Source organism: Arvicanthis niloticus, chromosome 7 (assembly GCF_011762505.2).
Source record: "Arvicanthis niloticus isolate mArvNil1 chromosome 7, mArvNil1.pat.X, whole genome shotgun sequence".
In the NCBI taxonomy this organism is placed as follows: Eukaryota; Metazoa; Chordata; class Mammalia; order Rodentia; family Muridae; genus Arvicanthis; species Arvicanthis niloticus.
This window is the reverse complement of record NC_047664.1, coordinates 86,148,330-86,172,736: the sequence shown is the minus strand read 5'-3', so window position 1 is coordinate 86,172,736 and position 24,407 is coordinate 86,148,330. Positions and strand designations below refer to the sequence as shown.

Genomic DNA, 24,407 nt, shown 5'->3' with positions numbered 1-24,407 from the left:
CAAATGATGATTATACTGAGTCTAGACCAATTCCAGTGAAACAAAAGAAATTGCTGGTTTGCTGAAGAGGCTGCTTGGGAATGGGAAAAAATGGCAGCTACACATCTGATGGGGGATTAGTGTGTAGAATATACAAGGAACTAAAAAAAACTCTAAACACCATGAGAACAAGCAACCCACTTAAAACATGGACATGGCGCCGAAAGAGATAATTCTCAGAAGAAATACCAATGGCTAAGAAATATTTTAAAGTGTATTCACTATTCTTATCCTTCAGGAAAATGACAAAAAAAAAAAAACCCATTTGAAATGTCATCTTATAATAGTTAGAATGTCTTAAATTAAGAAAACAGATGAAAAATATTGGTATTACGTAGGAAACAGAGAACCATCATGCGTTATTCTTGAGAATGTAAACTGATAAAGTCACTGTGCAGATCAGTATGGCAGTTCCACAGAAAACTAGGAACAGCTCTTCTATTGCTCCCAACTGTACCCCTTTGGATATATACTCAAAGGGCTACATTTGCTACTACAAGGACACGTATGCACATCCATACTCACTGATCCTCTAGTCAACAGAGCCAGGGCAAGAAAACAGACTAGGTGAACGGATGGAGAAAACATGGCAGCTACTTATTACAGGGTTTTAGTAATCTGTGAAGAAATGTGAGACTATGAAGTTTGCATAATTTGAATTATATATGGAACGATATATATGGACGGATAGATAGCGGGACAGTTCAAATCAGAAAAGGCATGTTCAGCAGAAAGGACTTTGAAGGAAATTTCAAAACTCCCGAACTTTTGAAGGGCTGGAGGTGGAGGCTCTGCACTGAGTCCCAATGATGACTCACTGTGCAGCAGAAAAGTGAGTGCCATGGTAAGCTATTGCAGAACTCAACAGACAAGATCCGGTAACTATACCAGCAGCACTAACTTCCTCATGTCCACAAACTGCTTCTCAGCTCCAGGAAGACAGGGAACGATGGGGGAGGTGGGTGCTGAATTTGTGAACACAGCATCTGAAGGCACCACAAGCTAACGGTCTATTGCTGGAGAACCATAGAAGTCTCACCTCTGCATTAGAAGACCTCTTGGTTGCTTCCTCTAATGAAGAAGAAACCCAATTTGTACCTAGAATCCTAACTGAAAGGGACTATGGGAGATGTAGGTAGGTTTTAGAATAAATTTGTTGAATAATTTGTTTCCATTTGTTGCTATTAGGGATTTTGTAACAAATTTCTTATTGTATTTCTATTTGAATATATGTGCTAGGATAGATAATCATTTAGTTATTGACAGATTATTTTAAATTTTAGATCAGTGAACTGCACCGAGAAGATGCTGTCTCCATTCTAACTTCAATTATCCAGATGTGAGATGCATTTCTCTACATTCTTACGTAGTCTTTATTTGATTAAAACTTCTGCTTTTTCATGTTTTTAGACTGGGTCTTATGTAGCCTTGGCTAGTCTCAAACTCATCATGTAGCTGAGGGTGACTTTGAACTCATGATCATCTTGCTTCTATCTCCCAAGTGCCAGGCTCTCCAAAATTTTATTTTTCTTTTAAAGATCTATTTTCATTTTTATGTTCATGGTATTTTGCATGTATGCCTGTGTAACACGAGCACATAGTGCCTGCAGAGGCCAGAAGATGCTGGCTAACCTTGGAACTTGAGTTGCAGATATTTGTGAGCCACCACGTGAATGTTGGCAACAGAACCCAGGGCCTGTGGAAGCATAGTGCTCTTAATCACTAAACCCACTCTCCAGCTCTTTAAAGCAAATCTTTACACAGTAAATATTTTTAGTTTTAGTAGTGACATATCACTTTTATTTATTTTTTGTTCCTGTAAATATTAGTTATAATGAGAGTAAATTCCAATTTTATATTGATTGATCACTTCTATTTTGCTCTGTGAAAAGTCTGTCAGAACCATATATCTGTTTGTGTGCATAATATGTGCTTAAAATTTCACATTTAATATATTTTATTCAATTTTAGGAGGCACCCATATATCTTGGATGCTAAGCATATATCTGAACATGTAACTTGTTTGCTAACATCTACTGAACACTAAGCATCCGAAGTTATGATCAGCATCTGAAGAACAGAGATGTATGACACGGTCCTTGCTCTTAAGTTCAAGCTGCTTACATTTAAGTAATAAGATTACCCAAAGGACAATTACAAATAGAAATTGATATCGTAGCAGATAATTTAACACAAGCTAGTATTAATAAGTCTATGTAATATAGTATATAATAAGTCTATATGATTATTGAGAAGATAAAGATTTGCAAGCAAGTCTTGAAGAAAGAAATGTAACAAGGTTGGGCCATGGGGGCATGAATGCTCACTGAATAAGATATGTGGAAATTTGGGGAGCATAATGAATCTTGAATAAAATTAAGATAGTAGGAAAACACATTTCAAGACAGATTAAAAAGTGGTTGAAGTAAAATCAAGCTGTAATTGTTCAGGCAATACAAGCTGCATGATTGGTGGTATACACCTTTAATCACAGCACTAGAAAAGCAGAGGCAGGTGGATCTGTAAAAGTTGGAGGTCAGCCTGGTCTACAGAACCAGTTCCAGGACAGCCAAGAATACACAAAGAAACCCTATCCTGAAAAACTAAAACACCAAACCAAACCAAACCAAAACAAACCAAAACAAACCAAAACAAACCAAAAACTATTCTGGGCACTATGACAAGCATGTGTCAATTGATACAACAGTTTCCCAAGAACGGTCCTGATCTTGTGCTCAAGGTCAGAAGATTTATGTCATTATGTCTGTCATTGGAGAAGAAGTCATATCTTCTCTGTTATATCATGCTATTATATGGGTAAAGAGAGATGGTGTTGTAAATGGTGTAGAATATATTTTGAGACACAGTCTCTCACTGTTTGACTGGCTGGCCAGAGACTCCAGGGACCCACTTGTTTCTACCCTCTTAATGTTGAACTCACAAGCATGCTGCTGTGTCTGGATTTTACGTGTGTTCTGGAGACCCAACCTCAGGTTGTAATGTTTGTATGACAAACACATTATCATTTAGGTTATGCCTCAGCTATTATTTTTTTAAATGAAAATGTTACACATAAGTAATAGTACAACAAACCACAGCAGTCACATCATTATTCTGGTCTTTGCTCAAAGCTTTGTCTTCTAGGTTCTTCTGAGTACTCTATAGCTAGCTACCCTACCCACCTCATTTTCCACTTTCTACTCAACTATCCTGCTTTATTTCTGTTCTAGCAATGTTAAATTTCTTATTCAAGTATACATTCACTACTCTATATTTGTTGGTCTTTCCCATTAGTGTGTAAGGGTATACCACTATTTCTAGAAACAATGAAACTCCAGGAAGTATGTAAAATACTAACTTTATGAGAAGATAGAGAAATGTGCTCTTCAAGACATCAAAAATAGTCACAAGCATCAAGGTAGTTGTATTACAAACACATACATGGCTCCCTGAGCTCTGTTTTTATAAGAACTTAGTATGTCACTCAAAAACCCAATATGCCTTCGTTCAGTAAAGATCTCTCAGCTGCTTAATTAGTTCATTCCATTTTCTATACAAAAAACCATCAAAGCAAAATGCTTTGTTTCCCTACACCCTACTTTTCATCTGTAATTTTACCCCTGTAACAGCGTTCACCTGTTCCCATGAGACTCTTTAAATTAAGCACATTTCAAATGACTTAGACTCTCATAGATTGTTTATCCTCAAAGACACAACTTACAGTTAAGTAATCTGTCAGATGCGTGTTAGTTTCTCCGGGGAGACTCTCTGGGCTGAGAGGATGGATACCTCCTGAGTCAGAGCACTGATTCACTGTAGTGTGGTGGTAGTTTTGGGTGGGTCTTTCTGATGACCAAGTTATACCCATTGTTTGTAGTCTAGGTTTTCAATTCAAAGACAATCTTTGTTACTTCCTCTAAGCTGCAGATCCTCGGTTGTTACCACACCTGTTAAACAAGTTTCTTTTAAATGACTTTCTGCTATCATACCAGCCCTTAAATTCTCAAATATCCTTGTAGCTAGCACACTTACCTGGGAACCACTATCAACACATAAGGAGTTCAGAAGTTCCCTCCGCATTAACAGCAGCCAGCACTGTATCAGCACGTTATGTACAGGTAAGTGGTAATTTGCCTGCCTAAGATTCTGACAAAATGGAATTTCACCGTCTCCTCCATTCGAGTCTCACCTTAAGGACTGTGGCAAAAATAATTGCATCTAGGTGGTAAATATATAGTGATTTCACAGCCTTTTGGAACTTCAGCATGGAGACACAATGTCACAAACACACATTTGTGTTTACAGTCTTAGGCATTAAGCCCTGGTTTGAAGGGTGCTTCAAAAAAGAGGCGTGTAACTTAATACCGTGTGAACGAAAAATATGACGACTGTGTGATTGTTGTCCAGTAGACAGACAATAGCAGACACATTTTACTTCCTTGTGAGTTTAATATGAAATGGTACTTAGGAAGGGTGATGACCATGGGCTCTGTATTTGTTTCAAAGCTGATGCTTTCTATGGTGAATTATGTATATTTATTATCTTGGATTTCACAGTACTACTACTTCATGAATGTTATCTGTCAAGATGTAAATGTATATCTTACATAAATGTTTCCTATGAATATATATTATTAAATCTATGTGTTTAGGTCAAAATAACCCACAAGACACATCTATATTGATAACATCCAGTGTTATTCTAAAAGTATTGCTGGAAAGGATAGACTCATCTGTGATAGAACATACTAACAGTGTCCTTCTTGACCTAAAGACTTATTGTGAGATTTTGTTTTGTGTTAAACATATTATTTTATTTATGACCTTAATTTTTCTTTTTTTTTTTTAAATATCTCTGATGTAAACTAAAAGAGCCATTAAGTAAATTTAAGTTTAGAAAGTCCAGTATGATTGGAATTTCGTTTGTCTTCTTCTTGTAAATAGTTATTGCCTTTATTCTGGGTGGATAATAACTTTTGTTTATGGGGCATTTTACTATTTCTCCATGGCTAGTTTACACCTGTGTGAAGTCCTAGGTTGAGAAAAAGGTAAAAGGGTTTAGCCAGGGTTTCACGAATTTTGGGATACCTAGGCAAGGCTCAAGATCTAATTCTACAATCAGCTTCTCAGAGTAAGACACTGAGCCAGTTAACATACCTGAGCAAGGAAGGATTAGGAAATGTGGTTGACTGCACTGGCGGCTTTCAGGAGGCTTTGACGAACTTTTGGATGCGTGTAGGTACTTGAATGATGAATGGCTGCATGTAGTGAAAACAACATCAGATGGAGAAGTAGATTTCACAAGCAAACATCATTTCCAATGCTTTCTTAGTGTCAGCAACAGGCTGTAGACTAGAAAGAAAGTCTGACTTACAGCCTTACGAACATGGCAGTGAGAAATTCTCCCAACTGCTCTTATGACAAAACACATCTCATATTCCACATCGTCTTGAAGTATCTCTCATGAGATTTTACTAAAGACTATTTGGGGGATATCAGGAACTGGCTAACACTGGAATGATTTTTCTCTTGGGCTTGAGTAGTTTCCTTGTGATCGTTAGCATTTATTTAATCATCTATTCTAGACTATAGTTTGAGATGTCTTTAGGTTATTGAAAAAGAAAGCTAAAACTCAGAAAAGAAAATCTGAACAGTGGCATAAATAATCCAGATAGAACATGGGTGGAGAGTGAGGTCTAAAACCCTGTGTCCTGTAGTAAATTTCAAAGATCAGTAACCAGCAAGCTGTTTCAATTTTTTTTCCTTCAAAGGAAAGCCTAAATGAACACTAACAATTTTTGTTTGGCAAAAGTTTAATAAACCTAAATACTTTGCGTTTTTATTAGAATATACAAAGTGAGCTAGAAACCTGAAATATCTCTTTATTGTACAAAAATTTTCTGAACTAAAAGTCTCTAAACAAAACTAATTGAAAGCAGAGATATAAACATGAATGCCCAAATAAGAGAGAATTATAAAGATAATAATTTGTAAAAGTTCATGGAAGACAGACAGACGAAGGGTGTGGATTGAGACTAGGAACCCTTCAGCGAGAAACACTTTGCTGGAACTGAGTGCTTCTGAGCTGAGGTAAGTAGTCACTTAGTAGACAGGATTGCTGGTCTCCCAACAACTGGAGCAAGGTGGGCATGGGTGTGGGGCGTGGGGTGTGGGGTGTGGGGGGTGTGGGGGTGTGAGGTATGGGGTGTGGGTAAATCCCTCTTCTCAGTGAAGATCTGTGGGGGAGGATCTGTGTGTGAGGGAGTATTGGGAGGAATGGATCTGATACTGGGATGTAAAGTGAATAAATAAACTAATTAAAAAAAAAAAAGACATACCTTGAAGGACCACCAAGATTTTACAATGGAAACAAATATTCTACACTGGAAGGAGAAATTCTAATTTGGTGAAGCCTTTTGATCCCTCTTACACACTGATCCGATTTTACAGTCTCTATTTTCCCTGCATGCGATGCTTGCTAAGGTCTTATCCACAGCTGTGGTTCCTCAGTTAAGCACCAGCATGGCATATCTGGTATGTACTAAAAATCTGTAAATCCTTCAAACTGCAGGTCTAAAAAACATTTTTGTTTTTTAAAAAAATTCTCAAGTGATCTCCTGTAGGCTTCATTTTGCACTCCCATATAAAACATATCTCTTCCCTTTATTGATATACTTCCCAAGTTCTGGCAAATGTTTGTAGATTATAAGTCTCAAAGGGTTCATTTCTTCCCCTTCTTGATATCCCCTCCCAGGTTCCCATTGTTCTCTGCCTAAGGATTATAATAGCTCTGGCTGTCCTCACCTGTCATTTTTCTCTTCTTTCAATGAAGGTCATGGACACTGCCTGCTGGGGTTTTTCTTCCTAAGCAGTACAAGCTCTCATGTTGGGAGCTTTACGAGGATTAAAAATACAGGTCCTAATCAGTCTCTATCCTTTTTGCTGGCTTTATCTCACAAGATACAGTTGTTGATCTGCCTGTTTCCATTCATCTACTTGTTTCACAAATACCTGTGATACTAGGTTCTGGACTATGACCAAAGTATAAAAAACAAAAGCTCTAGGCTATAGGATGCTAATGATGAGAGATAAAGGGAATGATACACAAAAATTAAAAAAGATTCTCAATGCGAGACCATAGGAAGTTTGAACATGATAGATATGAAAGATAGCAGTGAAGGGAAGGAACCAGAATGGATAAATGATGTTTGCGTGACAGGTCACTGGGGGAACCTGAGGTGAATATATCAGACAAAAGTACAGAGTGTGTAGCAATGTTGTGGACTTGTAGAGACTGGTGTGTCCTCAGAACCTTGTGTGGTTTCACATGGTCAGAATCCACACTATCTCTTTGAGAGTTAGATTCATGACTCATTATTGTGCAGAAACTAAACTTCCAGTCACCAGTCATAATTTGAGCACCACATGTTGTTTCTTCTCCCTAGACTGTCTGCCCAGACTTTTTTTTTTCTGATAAATTCCTGCAGATTCTAATCTCAGTTCAGTCCAAGGCTTTCAACCACATAGGTTGCTATGAAATGTAATACATACCTAACTTATAGATCTATTGTTACATGCGTTTATAAAAAAGATTTACTTAAACCACAACAATAAGCTAATACAATGGATGGACACTGCTCTCCTCCAGGATAGAACTTGACATTTTCACATGCACTGTGAATATCATAAGGATATAATAATAATATTGGTGCATAATTGTATTTCAAAGTATTTAGACAGTCTCAGCCATAAATTTTTCTAAGGTATTTCTCTTCTCCTCTTCTGTCTGAACTGACATCTTTCCTGATGGACACTAACTCTATTTCTTTCCATTGATAATGAGAAAGAAATGGATCTCCCTCTAGTAGATATGACAACAGCAAGCATATTCTGGAAAAATGCTTTTATAGTGTAGATATGGGGGGAAAAAGAGAAAAATGTCATAGTGTAATATTTAAGGAAAGCACTTTTTATCTTTTCCCCTCCATTTTCTTTAAAATTTTTACTGTTTTACTTGTGTGTGTGTGTGTGTGTGTGTGTGTGTGTGCTTGCGCGCCACCATGCTGCATAAGTGCATCTTGGAGGACAGCCTGCAAGACTCAGCTCTCTCCTCCCAGCATGTGGATTCCTATGATAAAACTCTCAAGTCCTGAGGTTCAGCAGGAAAACACGTTTACCTGCTGAGCCATCTTGCTGTCCTCTTGCCCCCTATTCTTCTTTGTCTTTTAATACTTCTGTACCCAATTGTGATGCTTTTCTAGGCAGCAAGAGTAGTGTAACACATAGAAATATATGTTCTATGATATGTTTTTCATTTCCTCCACTTGCAGACCAGTCATAGCCTCCCGAAAATCTTTCCCACCATGGATTGTCATCCTCGGTGTGCTTGGAGTGCTGGCAGCCCTTGGGCTAATTATTGGACTCTTAGTTCACTTTCTGGCAGTAGGTTGGTATGCGTTTGTCTTAATTTTTCTTCGTTACACTGTTTATTTCAATTTTCCACTGTGTATTAGATGACCAATAAAGGTCTTCATTCTTGAGAAAGACGAATTCTCCCCTTCACAAGTGCCATCAGTTTGTTACCTGTAGTTCTTGTCTAGGGGTGGACACCCATGAAAATTTCTTTGTGTTAACATGTCCATTGACATTGCCATTCTCCCAGTCTTGTTTTTGCAGCCACTTCACCTTTTATTTCCTTTAATGGCAAATAGATATTTTCCATGCAGTATGTTCTGTTTACATTAGAAAACAATTGACATCCAAGGGATAATAATAAAAGAAAACAAACAAACAAACAAATCAAAAATAGGACAGTACAAACAAATAAGCAAGTGAGAAAAAAGTAAAAGAAGCACAAGAAGTGTATATAGGTGCAGAGATACACACATTTACACACACAAGAATCACATAAAAACACAAAGCCAGAAATTATGCAAGGTGGCATTAGGGGTAAAAAAAGTCCCAAATTAACATTATGAGGCAAGCAATCTCTCAAGATGCTATTGAGTTCATTTTGTGCTGGCTGTCTACTGATGGGCTTGTGACCTACCCTTAAGAGCGTTTTATATCCCCAGAGAGATTCCCTTGGTGTAAATTAATTTTCATTTGCAGTGGTTATCAAATGATGATAGCTTCTGGGTTAGGGATGGGGGCATGTGTCCACTTCTCTCAGCTCTAAGATCCCATCTGATGTAGACCTGTGTAGGTATGTATGCAGCCATTTCTAAGACTGCAGACCTCCAATATTATGGCTGTGACAACCCTATTCCATGATAGTCTCTGAGCTGTGGATGCAGGAGCTGTGATGTGATTCTGATATATGTATTCAAGCTGGTTTTCTGTGATCTGTTGATCTCTTTATTTTATCCAATTGTGGTTATCTGTGATGGTCTTCATTCCCTGAAGAGAATCTTCTTTGATGGGGTCATTAGTATGCTTGTTTGGTATCTGGAGATAGCATCTGAAGATTTGGAGCCAGGGACATCAGATGAGAAAGAACATATGGCGTGTATCCTCCTGGATCTTTCTGAGTTACTTCATCCAGTATAATATTTTTTAGGTCTAGTCCTTTATCTGAAAATCTCACAATATCATTTTTCTTTACAGTGTGAATAATGTTCCAGTGTGCACTTGTACCATATTGTTATTATCCATTGGTTGAAGGGCATTTAGGTTGTTTCCATTTTCTAGTTTCCGAGAATACAGTGATGACCTGGCTTTGGGAGAGTCTGTGGAGTAGGTTATGGAAACTTTGGGCATATGCTCAGGAGTGCTCAAGCTGGATCATGTGGTAAATTTTCATTTTCAGGATTTTCCAAATGGTTTTCCAGAATTACTGCACCAAGTTGCCTCCCTGGAGCAGTGGATGCGGGTTCTTTTCCCTTTACATCCCGGCCAGCATTTGTTGTCAGTTATTTCGTTGAGCTTTATCATTTTTACTGGGAATTATCTTCTGACAACAGCAAATGTCTTTTGACATTATTTATATCATACATAAGATATGACGTATAGCAATTAGATTAGTATCTGTGAAAGTTGAGGAATGTATTGTTTGTATGCCTTGAGTCAAATGATTGAGTTTTTAACCACTGGTTCTTCTTAAGAGACTATAATATTAGGTTAGTTACATAATTACTGAGAGACTATATTTCTCTTGAAAAATTAGTATGCTTCTTAAGATTTTTCTATAGTATCATATAGTAATAAAAGTTAATAAATGGTAACTTTAAAAATCTATAGTCTGACAACTGGTCACTCAAACAGAAACCATGATAGTATTTAGTTCTTTTTGTCTTAATCAGGATGCTATTCTTAAGGCTAGGGAGATTTGCTCAGTTGGTAAGAAACTTGCCTCCTGTCTTAGTTTGGGTTTTACTTCTGTAATCAGACACCATGACCAAGACAATTCTTATAAGAACAACATTTAATTGGGGCTGGCTCACAGGTTCGGCGGTTCAGTCCATTATTATCAAGGCAAGAGCAAGGCATCATCCAGGCAGGCATGGTGCAGAGAGTTCTGAGAGTCTTCATCTGAAGGCTGCTAGTAGAAGACTCACTTCCAGGCAGCTAGGAGTAGGGTCTCAAGGCCACACGCACAGTGACATACTCACTCTAACAAAGTCACAACTACTTCAACAAGGCCACACCTCCAAATAGCGCCATTCTCTGGGCCAAGAATATACAAACTATCACACCTCCCAGTTTGAGGAATGGGGTTAGACTCCAGAACGCAAGCAAAGCCAGACCTAGTAGTGCACATCTCTAATCATAGTATTTCTGTGGGAAGATGGGAGGTTGATATAAGAGAAGCCTTGGAAGCTTACAGGCCAGTTAGCCAGGCACACACTGCAGCAAACAAAAGAGAACCTGTCTCAAATAATATAGAAGGTAAGGAGATTGCCTTTTGATTTTCACACACGTACAGTGGCACTTGCATGTCTCAACTCACACACACACAAATATGCATGCACACATGTGCAGCAGACACAAAAATCATTCATGTGTATAAAAGACGTTATTCTCTGTAATTCTCTCTCTCTTTCTCTCTCTCTTTCTGTTCTCTATTATTGGTTTTAAAGCTATTTTCGACAACACCAAGATGATTTACTCAGTTGTTCCAAAAATACTAATCATAAGGGGTAATCAATATCTAACGAGCACAAAACATTCTGCTCTGCGTTATTATGCAATCTGAGTCTTGATTTGAAGTACATTTAATTTAAACAGTTCTTGGATCACTTTTATCTCACAGAAAACAAGATCTACTACTATCAAGGTAGTTTTAAAGTGTTGAATATTCCATATGACAGAAATTATGCAAGGGAGACATCACTAGAAAGTAACTACCTCAGTAAAATCCTCGAGATTAAAGTAAGCTGGATTTTTTTTTGTATTTCTTAACTGCTTAAAGTATAAATATATTATTGAAATTTGATGTTGAACTCTATGTTCTCTCTCTCTTAACAGATGGTTGATGCCTTTCAGAATTCTAACATTTACAAACAGTATATCAACTCTCAGATCATCACATTGGTGTGAGTAACTATCATTAATCATCAGAAAAAGAGATAAAGCTATCATACATATTATTATACTTCAAGTGCTCCAGGGAGAATGAATCTAGAATCTTTTGATATGTCACAGCCATTGCCAAAAATGATTAAGCACTGACACTATCATACATGTCATCCTAATTGTTCAATATAACACCAAAACAAAACTTGTGCTTATGTGGTTAAGTCATTAGGTTTAAGGGAACCGTTTGATGGTTCACGAGTCAAATATTTGATGATCCTCTGTTAGTTTTATTAATGAGTATAAAAACATAGATTCTATTTTATTCTGTCTTTCTCCTTGAAAGTCAGGTGAAAGTCTCTTGAAACTTTTCTAAGGGTTCTTCTTAAACAGAGTAGAATCACGTATGTACCAGGCTTTGATGCCACAAAAGACTTCCACACAACATTAAAAGAAATGGAGTGTTCCCTGCACATGAGATTAAGTAGCAAAGTGTTGCAGAGGAAAACCCAGAATAGGGACAGCATAACATGAACCCAGATTTTATAGTTTAATGGCCCCAGAGCCTTAAAAGAGTCACATGACCAGTTGGTCTATCTCTGTGTTATGAAATATTAGTGACAACAGGTCTCTTGTCTTCATCATAGACTTGTATGCAAAATCAAAAGATAATATGTGTTGAAATATTTGCACATAAACATATTCATGTTTTTTCATGTATATCTCAGATTTAACCATATTTCAGATAAAGGTGAACATTGTTTTTACTTTCATCAATGCCACCAATGTCTACCTTTCTTCCCTCTTTCCTGGACTCGTGACTCCTAGGATTGCAGAACTCAAAAAGGATTAAGGCTCCCATTAGCATTAACCTTGGGTTAATCTACTATTGGGGCAAGTGGAAACCTAAAGTTGAAGGACCCATGTACCTCGCTGAGGTGACTGAACACAATGTGCATGTGCAGGTTGTGTGTGTGTGTGTGTGTGTGTGTGTGTGTGTGTTTCTGTTTTGTTTTGTTACTCATGGATTGAATTCAGGTGTCTGTAGGTAGCAACATTCTAGACAAAGTGAAGAAGTGGCCACAGGACAGTGTGTTTCTCTTTGGCATGTAATGCTACACACACCAAATTCACATGAACTAAGTACCCCATAGGAATTATTAGTTGATACATACATTATTGAGGCTCCTTCCAGACACTATCCCCAGGGACCATAAGAAATATCCATATGTCCTTGGTTCAGTCTTTCAGCTCATTACTCTTTTCCCAAGCCACACAAGGTTTTCTTAAGTGTCACAGTCAAATTACTTCAAGGTCAGTATTATGTTTTGTCATTGTCACTGTGCACTGGCTAGCATTAAAGCCTGTCTACATCTAAGTCTAATCTCCTAGAAACTGGGTCACTGGGCATAGGGCAACACTGTATAATGTAAAGAATCCATAGTATAGAATAGGATCTATCACCTCCTCTGAGTAAAAGTCCTAGTTTGGTAGTGGCGTACTCCTGAATACATTACATAATCTCTAAGATATTAAGTTAATGCATGTTTATAAAATCAGATTACAATACTCTTACTGTAGACCAGTAGAGATAATAAAACATACAATAACAAATGTAACAACAAAGTATCTATAACATAGTATTAACCAATAAATGCTAATTAATATCATTACCAATGGCTATTATCTGATATAGCTCTCTTAATCTCATCTTGATGAAAAATTTGGTTTGATGATGAAATAGAAATAAAATTATTTTAATGTCCATTGTATATTGTTTCCATGAACTTTTTGTTAACTCTTTAAGTAAAACTTATATGTAACTCCTCCAAGTACCTCTAGTAAAAAAAATGCCTTACTGTTCCTGCCTCATCTGTTACAGTCCTTCTCACACATACCTTACCTCTCATAAAAGTCTGCGCATTCCTAGAGGGTAGGAGCTGTGCCTTAGTCATCACTCAGTCAAGTTCAGCAAAGTTGCACATCTATAGCAATTGCTCAACAAGTGATTGTCGAATGCAGAGATATGACTCAGTTCTTCTGCGATCATCTTTCCTTGGTACCTCAGGCTAGTTCTGTTTCTGAAAGGCATATAGAACTTTGCATCCTCCAAGATGCACAGCAGAGCAGTGCATCTTCAGTTGACACATACAGGTAAGCATATGGCAGACAAAAAGCTTCATCTAAAGTGATGTCACTGCACAAACCCATAAAGACGGAGCAGAATCAAGATAAGCAAGAGTAAAAGAGGAAATGTGAGCTTTAATACTGTCTGAAAACTTTATGTTGTCTCCAGTCCTGACGGCAACAGTGTGACCGCACATATATGGTTGGTGTTTAAGGACCCCTGGTCAAATAAGAAAAACCTAAGAAAGAGAATTGAAAGCATCTTACATCAGATGCTGGAGAACAACTCAGGATCCCTGACTACAGATCCTGGGTCTCTGACGCTCACAGGTAAGCATACCTATTGGATGAGCACAGTGCCACTTTATCATTTTGTGCCTAGGACATGTCATAAACACCAGGAATAAAGACTGTCTTCAGTATAATTTTTAAATGAATATCATGATAGATCACAGAAAATTCATCCTTTCATCCATGTCCTAGTAGTGCTACATTTTGTGGTTGCTTAGAACAAAAAGGGATGGCTTCTCATTCTACACTAGATATTAATACATTTAGCAAACATTTTAAGTGACGGTGTGTTTTGTTCATATTTACTTGATGTATTGCATATTTTACTTTTTAGTGGTTCTTTTTATATACTGACATGAATCAGATTCACTTATGAAACTTAATCTGTTTTCTTTTTCTTTTGTGGGCGCAGCGAACTTTTATTGATGGTAGTTAAGAGAGCAGGGAGGGTTCCCTAGGCCCCTCTTGTTATTATGGGGTCTGAGAAGGAAACTCTGAGGGAGATGCTCAGTGTTGGGGACAGGGACTCCTCAGCAACCGAGGGCCTCTCTCTCACTCTCAGTGTCCTTGGAGTCCTTACTCCTTGGAGGCCATGGAAGCCACGAGGTCCACCCCCCTTGTTGCTGTAGCCGTATTCATTGTCATACCAGGAAATGAGCTTTACAAAGTTGTCATTGAGAGCAATGCCAGCCCCAGCATCAAATGTAGAAGAGTGAGAGTTGCTTTTGAAGTCTCAGGAGACAACCTGGTCCTCAGTGTAGCCCAAGATGCCCTTCAGTGGGCCCTCAGATGCTTGCTTCACCACCTTCTTGATGTCATCATACTTGGCAGGTTTCTCCAGGAGGCATGTCAGATCCACAATGGATACATTGGGGGTAGGAACACAGAAAGCCATGTCAGTGAGCTTCCCATTCAGTTTTGGAATGACCTTGCCCACAGCCTTGGCAGTATCAGTGGATGCAGGGATGATGTTTTAGGGAGGCTCACAGCCATCATGCCACAGCTTCCCAGAGGGGCCATCCACAATCTTCTGAGTGGCAGTGATGGCATGGACCATGGTCATGAGCCCTTCCACAGTACCAAAGTTGTCATGGACGACCTTGGCCAGGGGGCCTAAGCAGTTGGTGGGACAGGATGCATTACTGAATTGTCATATTTCTCATGGTTGACACCTTCTGGTGGAGGCATCACCAGAAGGGTGGAGATGATGACCCTTTTGGCCCCACCCTTTAAGGGAGCCCCAGCCTTCTCCTTGGTCGTGAAGATGCCAGTAGACTGCATGACATACTCAGCACCAGCATCACCCCATTTGATGTTAGTGGGATCTTGCTCCTGGAAGATGGTGATGGGCTTCCCATTGATGACAAGCTTCCCATTTGCCATGGGTGGAATCGTACTGAAACATGTAGACCATGTGGTTGAGGTCAATTAAGCAGTCGCTGATGGCAACAATCTCCACTTTGCCAGATGCAGAGCAGAAGGCAGCTCTGGTAACCAGGCCCCCAATACAAGAAAACCTTTTCACACTGACCTTCACCATTTTGTCTACAGCACAAGGCTGGCACTGCACAAGAAGATGCAGCTGTCCCCGGAACAGAGAAGAGCCCTTAATCTTTTTCAGAAGAAGACAACCCCGATTTTTGACATTAGATGATGTTAATAAAAATATTAGCTCTAGTTAATGAAAATTTAATTTCTGAAGTGGAGATATGAAGATGGCACTTTAATACAATAGGTTCAAATGTAGCATAAGAAAAATTCTAATAAGCTAATTCTTTCCTTTCTATGATACTTTGTTCTGGATGCCCAATCACTTCTGGTCTGTGGGAAATGCTATCTCCACTGCCCAGCTTAAATTTACTGTGGATTTTTGGCTCTATTTCAGAAATCAGTAAGGTTGATGCTGAGAAGATTATCAACAACCGTAAGTTCAAATCACTTTCCAGTGAAATATGAGGTAATCTAAATGGCATCAAGATTGTTACAGCAGGGAACAATAAATTCTACATGCAATAATAACTCACATAACCTTCAGAATGTTCCACAGAGGGGTTTGATTAGAATTACATCCCAAAGATGCTGGCACAGAAGCACATAGAAGTGCAAAACTTGGGCTGGAAAGATGGCTCAGTGGTTAAGAGCACTGACTGATCTTCTCCTGTGTTCAATTCCCAGCAATCACATGGTGGCTTACAACCATCTGTAATGGGATTTGATGTCCCCTTCTGGTGTGTCTGAAGAGAGCAATAGTGTACACATATACATAAATAAATAAATAAATAAATAAATATTAAAAAGGAAGTGCAAAACTAGCCTGGATTCATCCAGCAGTCTAGTGGCAGAGCCTATAGGTTAACCATGGCTTTGCCTTCTACAACTTACCTATTCTCCAAGAGTTAAAGATACTATGTAAGAGACTCTTGTGGGGCTGGAGAGATGGCTCAGTGGTTAAGAGCACTAACTGTTCTTCCAGAGATCCTGAGATCCAGAGTTTAATTCCCAGAAACCACATGGTGGCTCACAACCATCTATAATGGGATCCAATGCCCTCTTCTAGTGTGTCTGAAGACAGCGACAGAGTACCCACACACATGAAATAAATCTTTCTTTCTTTCTTTCTTTCTTTCTTTCTTTCTTTCTTTCTTTCTTTCTTTCTCTTTCCTTCTTTCTTTTTTTCTTTCTTATAAAAGAAGAGGCTGGTCCTCTTTGGGGGGGGGGGGCTGACTCTTGGGGATGCTGGCGCTTCCTGTATGGATGATTCTATTCCTATCTAGTGCTGAATGCTGACAGCATCAGATATAACCAAACAGAACTGCTGAGAACCCAGTTCACTTTCTGCGTTGTCACAAAAATATATCTTTCTATTCTCAATGAAATCAAACTGACCACCTCTGAAGGCTGTGGGAGACGACCAAGAATGTCTGCAACCTATGACAGAATCACGGGAGGTTCCACTGCTCACAAAGGAGAGTGGCCGTGGCAAGCGAGTCTCAGAGTGGATGGTAGACACTACTGTGGGGCATCCCTAATCAGTGAAAGATTTCTGCTAACAGCAGCTCACTGCTTTCAAAGGTAAGATCATCATGTTCTCTATGGGAAACCCACAGAGCTGGACAGTTCTTGTCATCGGCAAATTATCTTCCATCCTCACAAGTGTCCTGGCTTGAAAAGCAAATTACTGATAAACTCATCTCAGCCTTCCTACTTTACCAATTAAAAATAGGAAGAGCCATTAGTTTTTTATTGACTTTTATGCCATTCATTTTTAATAAACTTTTTTTCTTACATAAGCCTTATTTCTCATCACTTTATACTTCAGACTCTAAACCACCTGAAGTTGCTAAATTACCACATTGCAACTCTTCTCTTCCTCCATCCTGTCATACACCTACCCAACATCTAAGCAAATACTCAGTCTAAAATGCTGTTTTCTCTAAAAGTAGAAATTTATTTTTCCTTAAGCATGTAGGTTTATATCCCTCTATTTATTGGTCTCATTAAGTATGTGAGCAGATATTAAGCATTTATAATTACCTGTGTGTATGCCCAACTTGCATTAAATTTAAGCTTTCTGAAGACATGCACTATAACAGTCTATCTAGTGTACAGTGAAGATATTCAAACAAGATGTTTAAAAAATGAATTTAAAAATCTATTTATAGGGGGTTGGAGAGATGGATCAGCAGTTAAGATTACTTGCAGAGGAAGTGGGTTTGGTTCCTAGCACCCATATGGCCACTCCCAGTTGTCCATAACTACAGTTTCAGGGTATACAATACCATCTTCTCACCTCTAGGGGTTCAAGATATGCATGTGGTGCGTAGACGTACATACATGTGAACAGAACACATATACATATAAAATAAGTCAGAAAAAAATGAAAAAATGAGATATCACAGTGGACCATAACGCAAAGAAGTGTTGCTGTCATAAAAGCTTGTGGTAGATTCAGCTCTGTACTATAAAATGTAGTATTTCTGTCACCTAAAAATAAGTACAAAAATATGTGGTTTTTGTTGTTGTTGTTATTATTGTTCCCTCAGGACAAATAATCCGAAAAACTTAACAGTTAGCTTTGGCACCAGAGTAACTCCAGCCTACATGGAGCATGCTGTTCAAGAAATTATTATTCATGAAGATTATGTGAAGGGGGAACACCATGACGACGTTGCAGTTATAAAGCTCACTGAAAAGGTTTCATTCAGGAATGATGTACATCGAGTTTGTCTTCCAGAAGCCACGCAGAGTTTTCCACCAGGTGAAGGAGTCGTTGTTACAGGATGGGGATCACTTTCTTACAATGGTGAGTTGAGTGCCTGAGCACAACCTAAAAGAATCAAGGGCAATGTGAACATGCAATACCATTTTATATCTGGGTGTCCAATCCCTTCAGGCCATCTCTCAGGGAATATTGCACAGGATCTTGCAAATTGCTTTGGTCTGAAGCATTCAAAGGATGCTAGTTTAGGTGTAGAAACTCTCCTGTAGAAACTAATAGAAAAGTTTTTGGACCACATAGGTGTAGCAGCATATTTTCCCACAAGTTGGGAGGAGCTAAGGTGGGAGGAGAGAGGAGAGGAAGAGGAGAAGGAAGAGGAGGAGCTAAGGGTGGGAGAGAGAGACAGAGACAGAGACAGAGACAGAGAGAGAAAGAAACACGGCAGTGTTCGCTTGTCTCTAGCAGTCAAGGTAGTTGATATATCTAGGTTGGGTATTGGGTTACTCCTCTAATTGTGTGGGCATCTTGTTATTGAGCATTACCAAATATATAAAGCCTTTGGATAATCTAAGCATTAGAGTCTCATTTTTACCAGGCCCAAATGAATGGCAGGATGGTCTGGGCTCAGCCCATCCTTGTGGAGACAGTGTGGAAGATTGGCAGAGCCATCTCCCACGCTGGCATCTTGTTGGTTGCAGGGCCAGTATCTCTGGCCACCTGAGCCGGTGGCCTGAGCTGGTGGCCTGAGCCATGTGTTCATTCGCTGCTGCTGCTCGTGGCCACAGGCCCTGTCTAGTCAGGAAGATTGCGGCTGATTAAGAAAAAGACAGATTGAGTGCCGCCATTTTAAATTATTACATCAACATATAGGAAGGGAAAAAATTGGCAACACTTGAAAGGTGTTGCTAATGAATATTTTGAACATTGTTTTCATTAGTTTGGGGTAGAGAGAAGTGGGTGTGTTTATCCTAAAAAGGAGGCAAGAGTTAATAAAGGTTCAAATGCATAGAAGCCTAAAGTCAGGTTCTCGGATGCTGTTTTGCTGACATGTTCGTTTCCTTTAGGTAAATCCCCACTGTTACTTCAGAAAGCATCCATTAAAATTATTGACACAAATACTTGCAATTCTGAAGAAGCTTATGGAGGCAGGATATTGGACACAATGCTCTGCGCTGGCTACTTGGAAGGCAATATCGATGCTTGCCAGGTAGGTCTGGAAACCATTCATTAGGACCACAGAGTGTATAAAAACTGCTGTCCTTTTGTTAAGTTTATAACTGAGGAGGCCATTCTGCTCTTCACTTAGGTGTGCTTTGACATTCCTGTCAGCAACTGTTTAAAGTGATTGTTGCCCATAGGTAGCCCACATTTATAAGTGTTTAATACACACTGATGATATATTCTCTCTAAGTTGAGTTCTGTCCTTGGTCATTCACAAGTATTAATTCATTTAATTCTCATGAGAACCGTATGATTTAAGTACTATTATTCTCATTTCATAAATAAGAAAATCTCCAGAGGAACATCATGTACTTACTATATTACAACAGAGCTAGTATGTGGTAGAAATGTGCACAATTCTGTGTCATCCTGAATTACAATCTAACCTCTTATCTGTAGATCAGGAAAAGTTAAGTCTAGGAGTTGTTTGGGCCATTCCCAAATTACTCTTATTTTCTTATCCTTCTCATGCGTAAAGTTCTGGCTATTTCTCTCAGATATAAATGTCTGAATTTTAAGCACACATTCCCTAAAATCTTTCTCAAGAACTAGCTTGTAACTTCTTAGATCATACTTTCAAATTCTCATCTTCACAAAAGAGAAGCAGGTAATACATTTGTCCAGTATTAATGGTGGTTAGGGATACATAAGGAATTAAATCACACACCTCTCCATGAACTCTATTGAGCACCAATAATTCACAACTTCATCTGGAACATCATTGCCTGTAGCTAAATTGTCTAAGAGGAACCTGTCCAAACAGTCCATGTTCTTTGTTTTATTTAGGGTGACTCTGGAGGACCACTAGTTCATCCCAATTCAAGAGATATTTGGTACCTTGCTGGGATAGTGAGTTGGGGACATGAATGTGGCAGAGTCAACAAGCCAGGGGTCTATATGAGAGTAACTTCCTACCGTGACTGGATTGCCTCCAAGACTGGTATCTAGTAGAAAACCATCTTCTAATAATGAATGCAGATCATATTGCCTGATAGTCTATCATTGAACATCCATTTCTTTATTTTTTCCATTGTATATGTGTGTGCCTCTGTGTGTTTTGGCATATGTATGGGTAAATGTGTGTTTGTGTTCATATATGTAAGTGTGCATGTAAATAGATGTGTAAGTTAATGTTAAGAATCATCCTCAATAATTTCAATAATTTAGTTGGGCGGTGGTGGTGCACACCTTTAATCCCAGCACTTGGGAGGCAGAGGCAGGTGGATTTCTGAGTTCGAGGCCAGCCTGGTCTACAGAGTGAGTTCCAGGACAGCCAGGGCTACAGAGAAAAACCCTGTCTTGAAAAAAAATAATTTCAATAATTTTAATCAAGACAGGGTCTTGATTAAACCAAGAGCTCTTAGATATAAACTATCTTTCTAGTCAGGTTGCTGTTAGAACCGCCTATTTCTGTCTTCTAAGGATGGAAGTACAGCCAGACTTCTATGCTCACTAGGAGTTTGTGAGCATCCTGGGGATCCCATTTTTAGTCCTTAGGCTTTCACCCTCAACCATTGAGCAAGCACAGCTCGTTTTAAACATTATTATTTTGGATGTATGGGTGTTTTCCCCTGCACCACATATACACCTAGAGGTCAGAAGAGGGTGCTGTATTCTCTGGGACTGGAGTTACAGATAGTATGAGTCATCCTATGGGTGCTGGGAATTGAACCCTGCTCTATTGGAAGAACAGCCAGGCCTCTTAACCATGGAGCCATTCCCATTCAATACTTCACATGCTTTTTAAATGTGTCTAATGGTTATTTTGAAAGAATTATATCCCTAAGGGAATATTCGTAAACTTTAAAGCAAACTAAACAAGACAAAATTAGAGACCTTGAGTTTCTTGGTTCAGTAAGTCCATAGCCAAGAAAGTACTCCCACCAAATTACCTGTAAAGTATTATTTGTGTCCTGGTTTATCAGCCGATATTATTGCTATTTCAGTACAAAAGGTTCTTAGGCTTTATGATATAGACTTTGTAGAACTATGGCGCTGACTGTGGTGATTTATCAGACTGTATGAAGGGAGAATAGTGCTTCCCAAAGGCTGGGTTTGGAACACACTGGATCTACTTTCATGTCAGAGCTTTGTGGAAGGCTGTGATTGGGACAGGACCTATTCTGCAAACAGGTATTGAATTACAACCTCTTGTTACTGAGTTCTTCCACATGCAGAGTTTCCTACTGTGGTCTCTCATCTTCCTGATGAGTTTCAGCTCTCCTAATTGAGCTAAGAAGTGACTCTTAAAGAAGCTGCAGAGGTGGGAGTCAGAGCCGTAGAGCCCAGAATATATAGATACCAAATCCCGTTTCAGGCTCATCCCCAGAGCCTGGATCCTTGGAAGGCTACTGGTCTCCTTGGGATCAAGCTGATCAAGCTGGTTATACATTCTCAATACATCCCAGGCTTTCTGGCATTTTTTCCCAATTCAGGAGAGTCCCATGATTTCTTGTGCTCACCATCCTGGTGGAAATAAGAAACTAGACAGAGTCTGTAAGAAAGGCCTGGGGGAGTGGTGATGGTGATAGAATAATGTGATAACCTGAGCTTGTCACAACAAAGAGACAGCCACATACAATGGCATTTGTGGGCTTCAAAAGAGAGATGAGGTGGGGACTAAGGTGTTTGTAGAAGCAGCAGTGGGGCCAGGGAGGGAGTTGCCAGTGTTAGAGATTGGAAGGAAGATAGATGAGCATGTTGTGTCTGTAGGAAGATGTTTTATGAGGGAAGATATTAACACCTGGCCATCTGGTGCACAGTTCCTAGAAATGAGCCCAGCACATTTTGTATGAGGCACAAGTCTCTACAGTTACGTGCTGGGATTAAAGGCATGTGCCACCACTGCCCGGCGAAAAATAAAATTTTTAATTGGCATTTTCTGAAATCTTCATCTATCAACTTCATAAATCTTTATAAGATTTTAAAATTTTATTGAAGGTTCAACAGCTTACACTGGCTTTAGAAGAGATTTTTTTTTTCTTAAGAATACTGGCTAAGCAAGTAGTTTTCCACTATGCTTGTATATTCCTGGTCTTATAGGAGAAAATATTTTACCCATTTTTCTTTTTTCCTAAATATTGGTTTTATACTACCTGGTATTAACAATTTTCTATGTTGTCAAATAACTTGAATGTGTATATATCCTGTGTAGCCACACAATGCACTTGTCATAAAGTTTAATAAATTAATGTCTTTGAACTAAGGATTGTTTTGTTTTTTTGGGTTTTTTTTTGGGAGGGGGGATTGTTTTTTGGTGCTGGGATTGTGTTCTCTTATATCACACATAATTCCAGTTTCTTAAACTGTTCAAAGACCAATTCTCCTAAAGTAGCTTTGGCATATTAAATTCCAATTAGTCATCTTGATATTTTTATCTATTTTATCACAATTATTATCACATGATATTATCATCATAATGTAAGTTAAGCAATAATGTTTAATAACTGTTAAGTTCTTGCTGTGTATCAAGAATTGATTCTAAAGACACTATCCCAAAGAATCCTCTGTGTATTCTATAAAGAAAGCTACTAACCTACCATTACAGATAAAGAATCTGAAACACAAAGTGGCTAATAACCTTCCTCCAAAGTACAAAACCATGCCTACCGTGGCCCACTCCCACCAGTCACAGAAGTCCTGATAAGCAAGTAGCTCTGACAAGAAGTTTGAGCAGTTCATATTTTTTGTGTGTTCATTTGTTTTGATATAATTTTATTATGTGTCTGATTATGTAATTTTTTCTGTAACTATTTTAAAAATTTGTTCATGTATTCACTTTACATCTCAATATCAGACCCCCGGATCTCCTCCTAGAACTCCTTCACACAGGTCCTCTCCCACCCCCTTTCCCCTTTTCCTCTGAGGTATCATCCTACCTCCTCCTAGTCACGTCAAGTCACTTCAGGACTAGGTGCATTCTTTCCTACTGACGCCAGGCAAGGCAGTTCAGTCAAGGGCATGGGATCCATAGGCAATCGACAGATTCAGGGACACCCCTTGCTTCAGTTGTTGAGGGACCTGCATGAAGACCAAGCTACACATTTGTTACATATGTGTGCAGGGGTGGGCTGAGGATGCAGGTCCAGGTCCAGCCCATGCTCATTCATTGGTTGGTGGTCCAGTCTCTGGGAGCTCTCAAGGCTCCAGGTTGGTTGACTCTGTTGGTCTTCCCGTGGAGTCCTGGTCCTCTTTGGTCCAGCAGTCCTTCCCCCAACTCTTCCATAAGACTCCCCAAGCTTCATCTAATATTTGACTGTGGGTCTCTGCATCTGTGTCCATTGGTTGCTGGGTGGAGCCTTTCAGAGGACAACTATTCTAGGTTCCTGTCTGAAACCATAACAGAGTATCATTAATAGTGTCAGTGATTGTTTATTGCCCATGGGTTGGGTCTCAATTTGGGCCAGTCATTGGTTTGGGCATTCTCTCTATCTCTGCTCCATCTTTGATTTTTTTTTTTTAAAAAAAGAGTAAAAATTCCTTATAGCTTGGGTAATTCCTAATGGTACCATGAAATCCAAACTAGTGGGAGGAGAGGCCCTTGGGCCTGAGGGTGTTCAATGCCTCAGTGTAGGGGAATGTCAGGGCAGGAAGACGGGAGTGGATGAGGAGGACCCTCACAGAGGCAGGGGAAGGGAGGGATGGGGTAGGGGGCTTCAGAAGGGGAGACCTAGAAAGGGGAAAACAATTGAAATGTAAATAAAGAAATATCCAATTAAAAAAAAAAGAAATCCACACTGGGAAATGACACCAACACCACTTTCTCCAAACACATTTGTATTCGTACCTTTCTCACCTGAGCCCATATAGAAATGTCCCATGTTTATGGAGGATTGTCCTAAAGTAGCTGGTGTGGGAAGAGACAGACCACTGTGAGTAGCAACATCTCCTAGGCAGTGGGTCATTAATTATGTAAGAATGAATAGACAGAGCGAGCACAGGCAAGCAAATTAGTATGTATTCATTTATTTATTTGTGTTCTTGATTGTGGATATGA

General features: G+C 39.1%; 1 protein-coding gene across 1 annotated transcript; it reads left to right on the top strand.

Moving 5' to 3' along the window:
- Nucleotides 1-4,000: 4,000 nt before the first annotated feature.
- LOC117712766 (transmembrane protease serine 11B-like protein) lies at nucleotides 4,001-22,617 on the top strand. The gene is made up of 10 exons (XM_034508897.2): nucleotides 4,001-4,157; nucleotides 8,370-8,485; nucleotides 11,291-11,409; nucleotides 11,506-11,573; nucleotides 13,850-14,010; nucleotides 15,857-15,895; nucleotides 16,869-17,043; nucleotides 18,015-18,274; nucleotides 19,255-19,397; nucleotides 20,198-22,617. Exons 1-10 carry the CDS (start codon nucleotides 4,150-4,152, stop codon nucleotides 20,357-20,359), a joined length of 1,251 nt encoding a protein of 416 aa, XP_034364788.1. The 5' UTR covers nucleotides 4,001-4,149; the 3' UTR covers nucleotides 20,360-22,617.
- The last annotated feature ends 1,790 nt before the right edge of the window (nucleotides 22,618-24,407 follow it).

What these genes read in the sequence shown, in the direction of transcription:
- LOC117712766 (XM_034508897.2), top strand. An exon ending in TGAGAAGATTATCAACAACC is followed by an intron (nt 15,896 to 16,868) that starts GTAAGTTCAAAT and finishes CCACCTCTGAAG; the next exon opens with GCTGTGGGAGACGACCAAGA. An exon ending in GGGATCACTTTCTTACAATG is followed by an intron (nt 18,275 to 19,254) that starts GTGAGTTGAGTG and finishes CGTTTCCTTTAG; the next exon opens with GTAAATCCCCACTGTTACTT.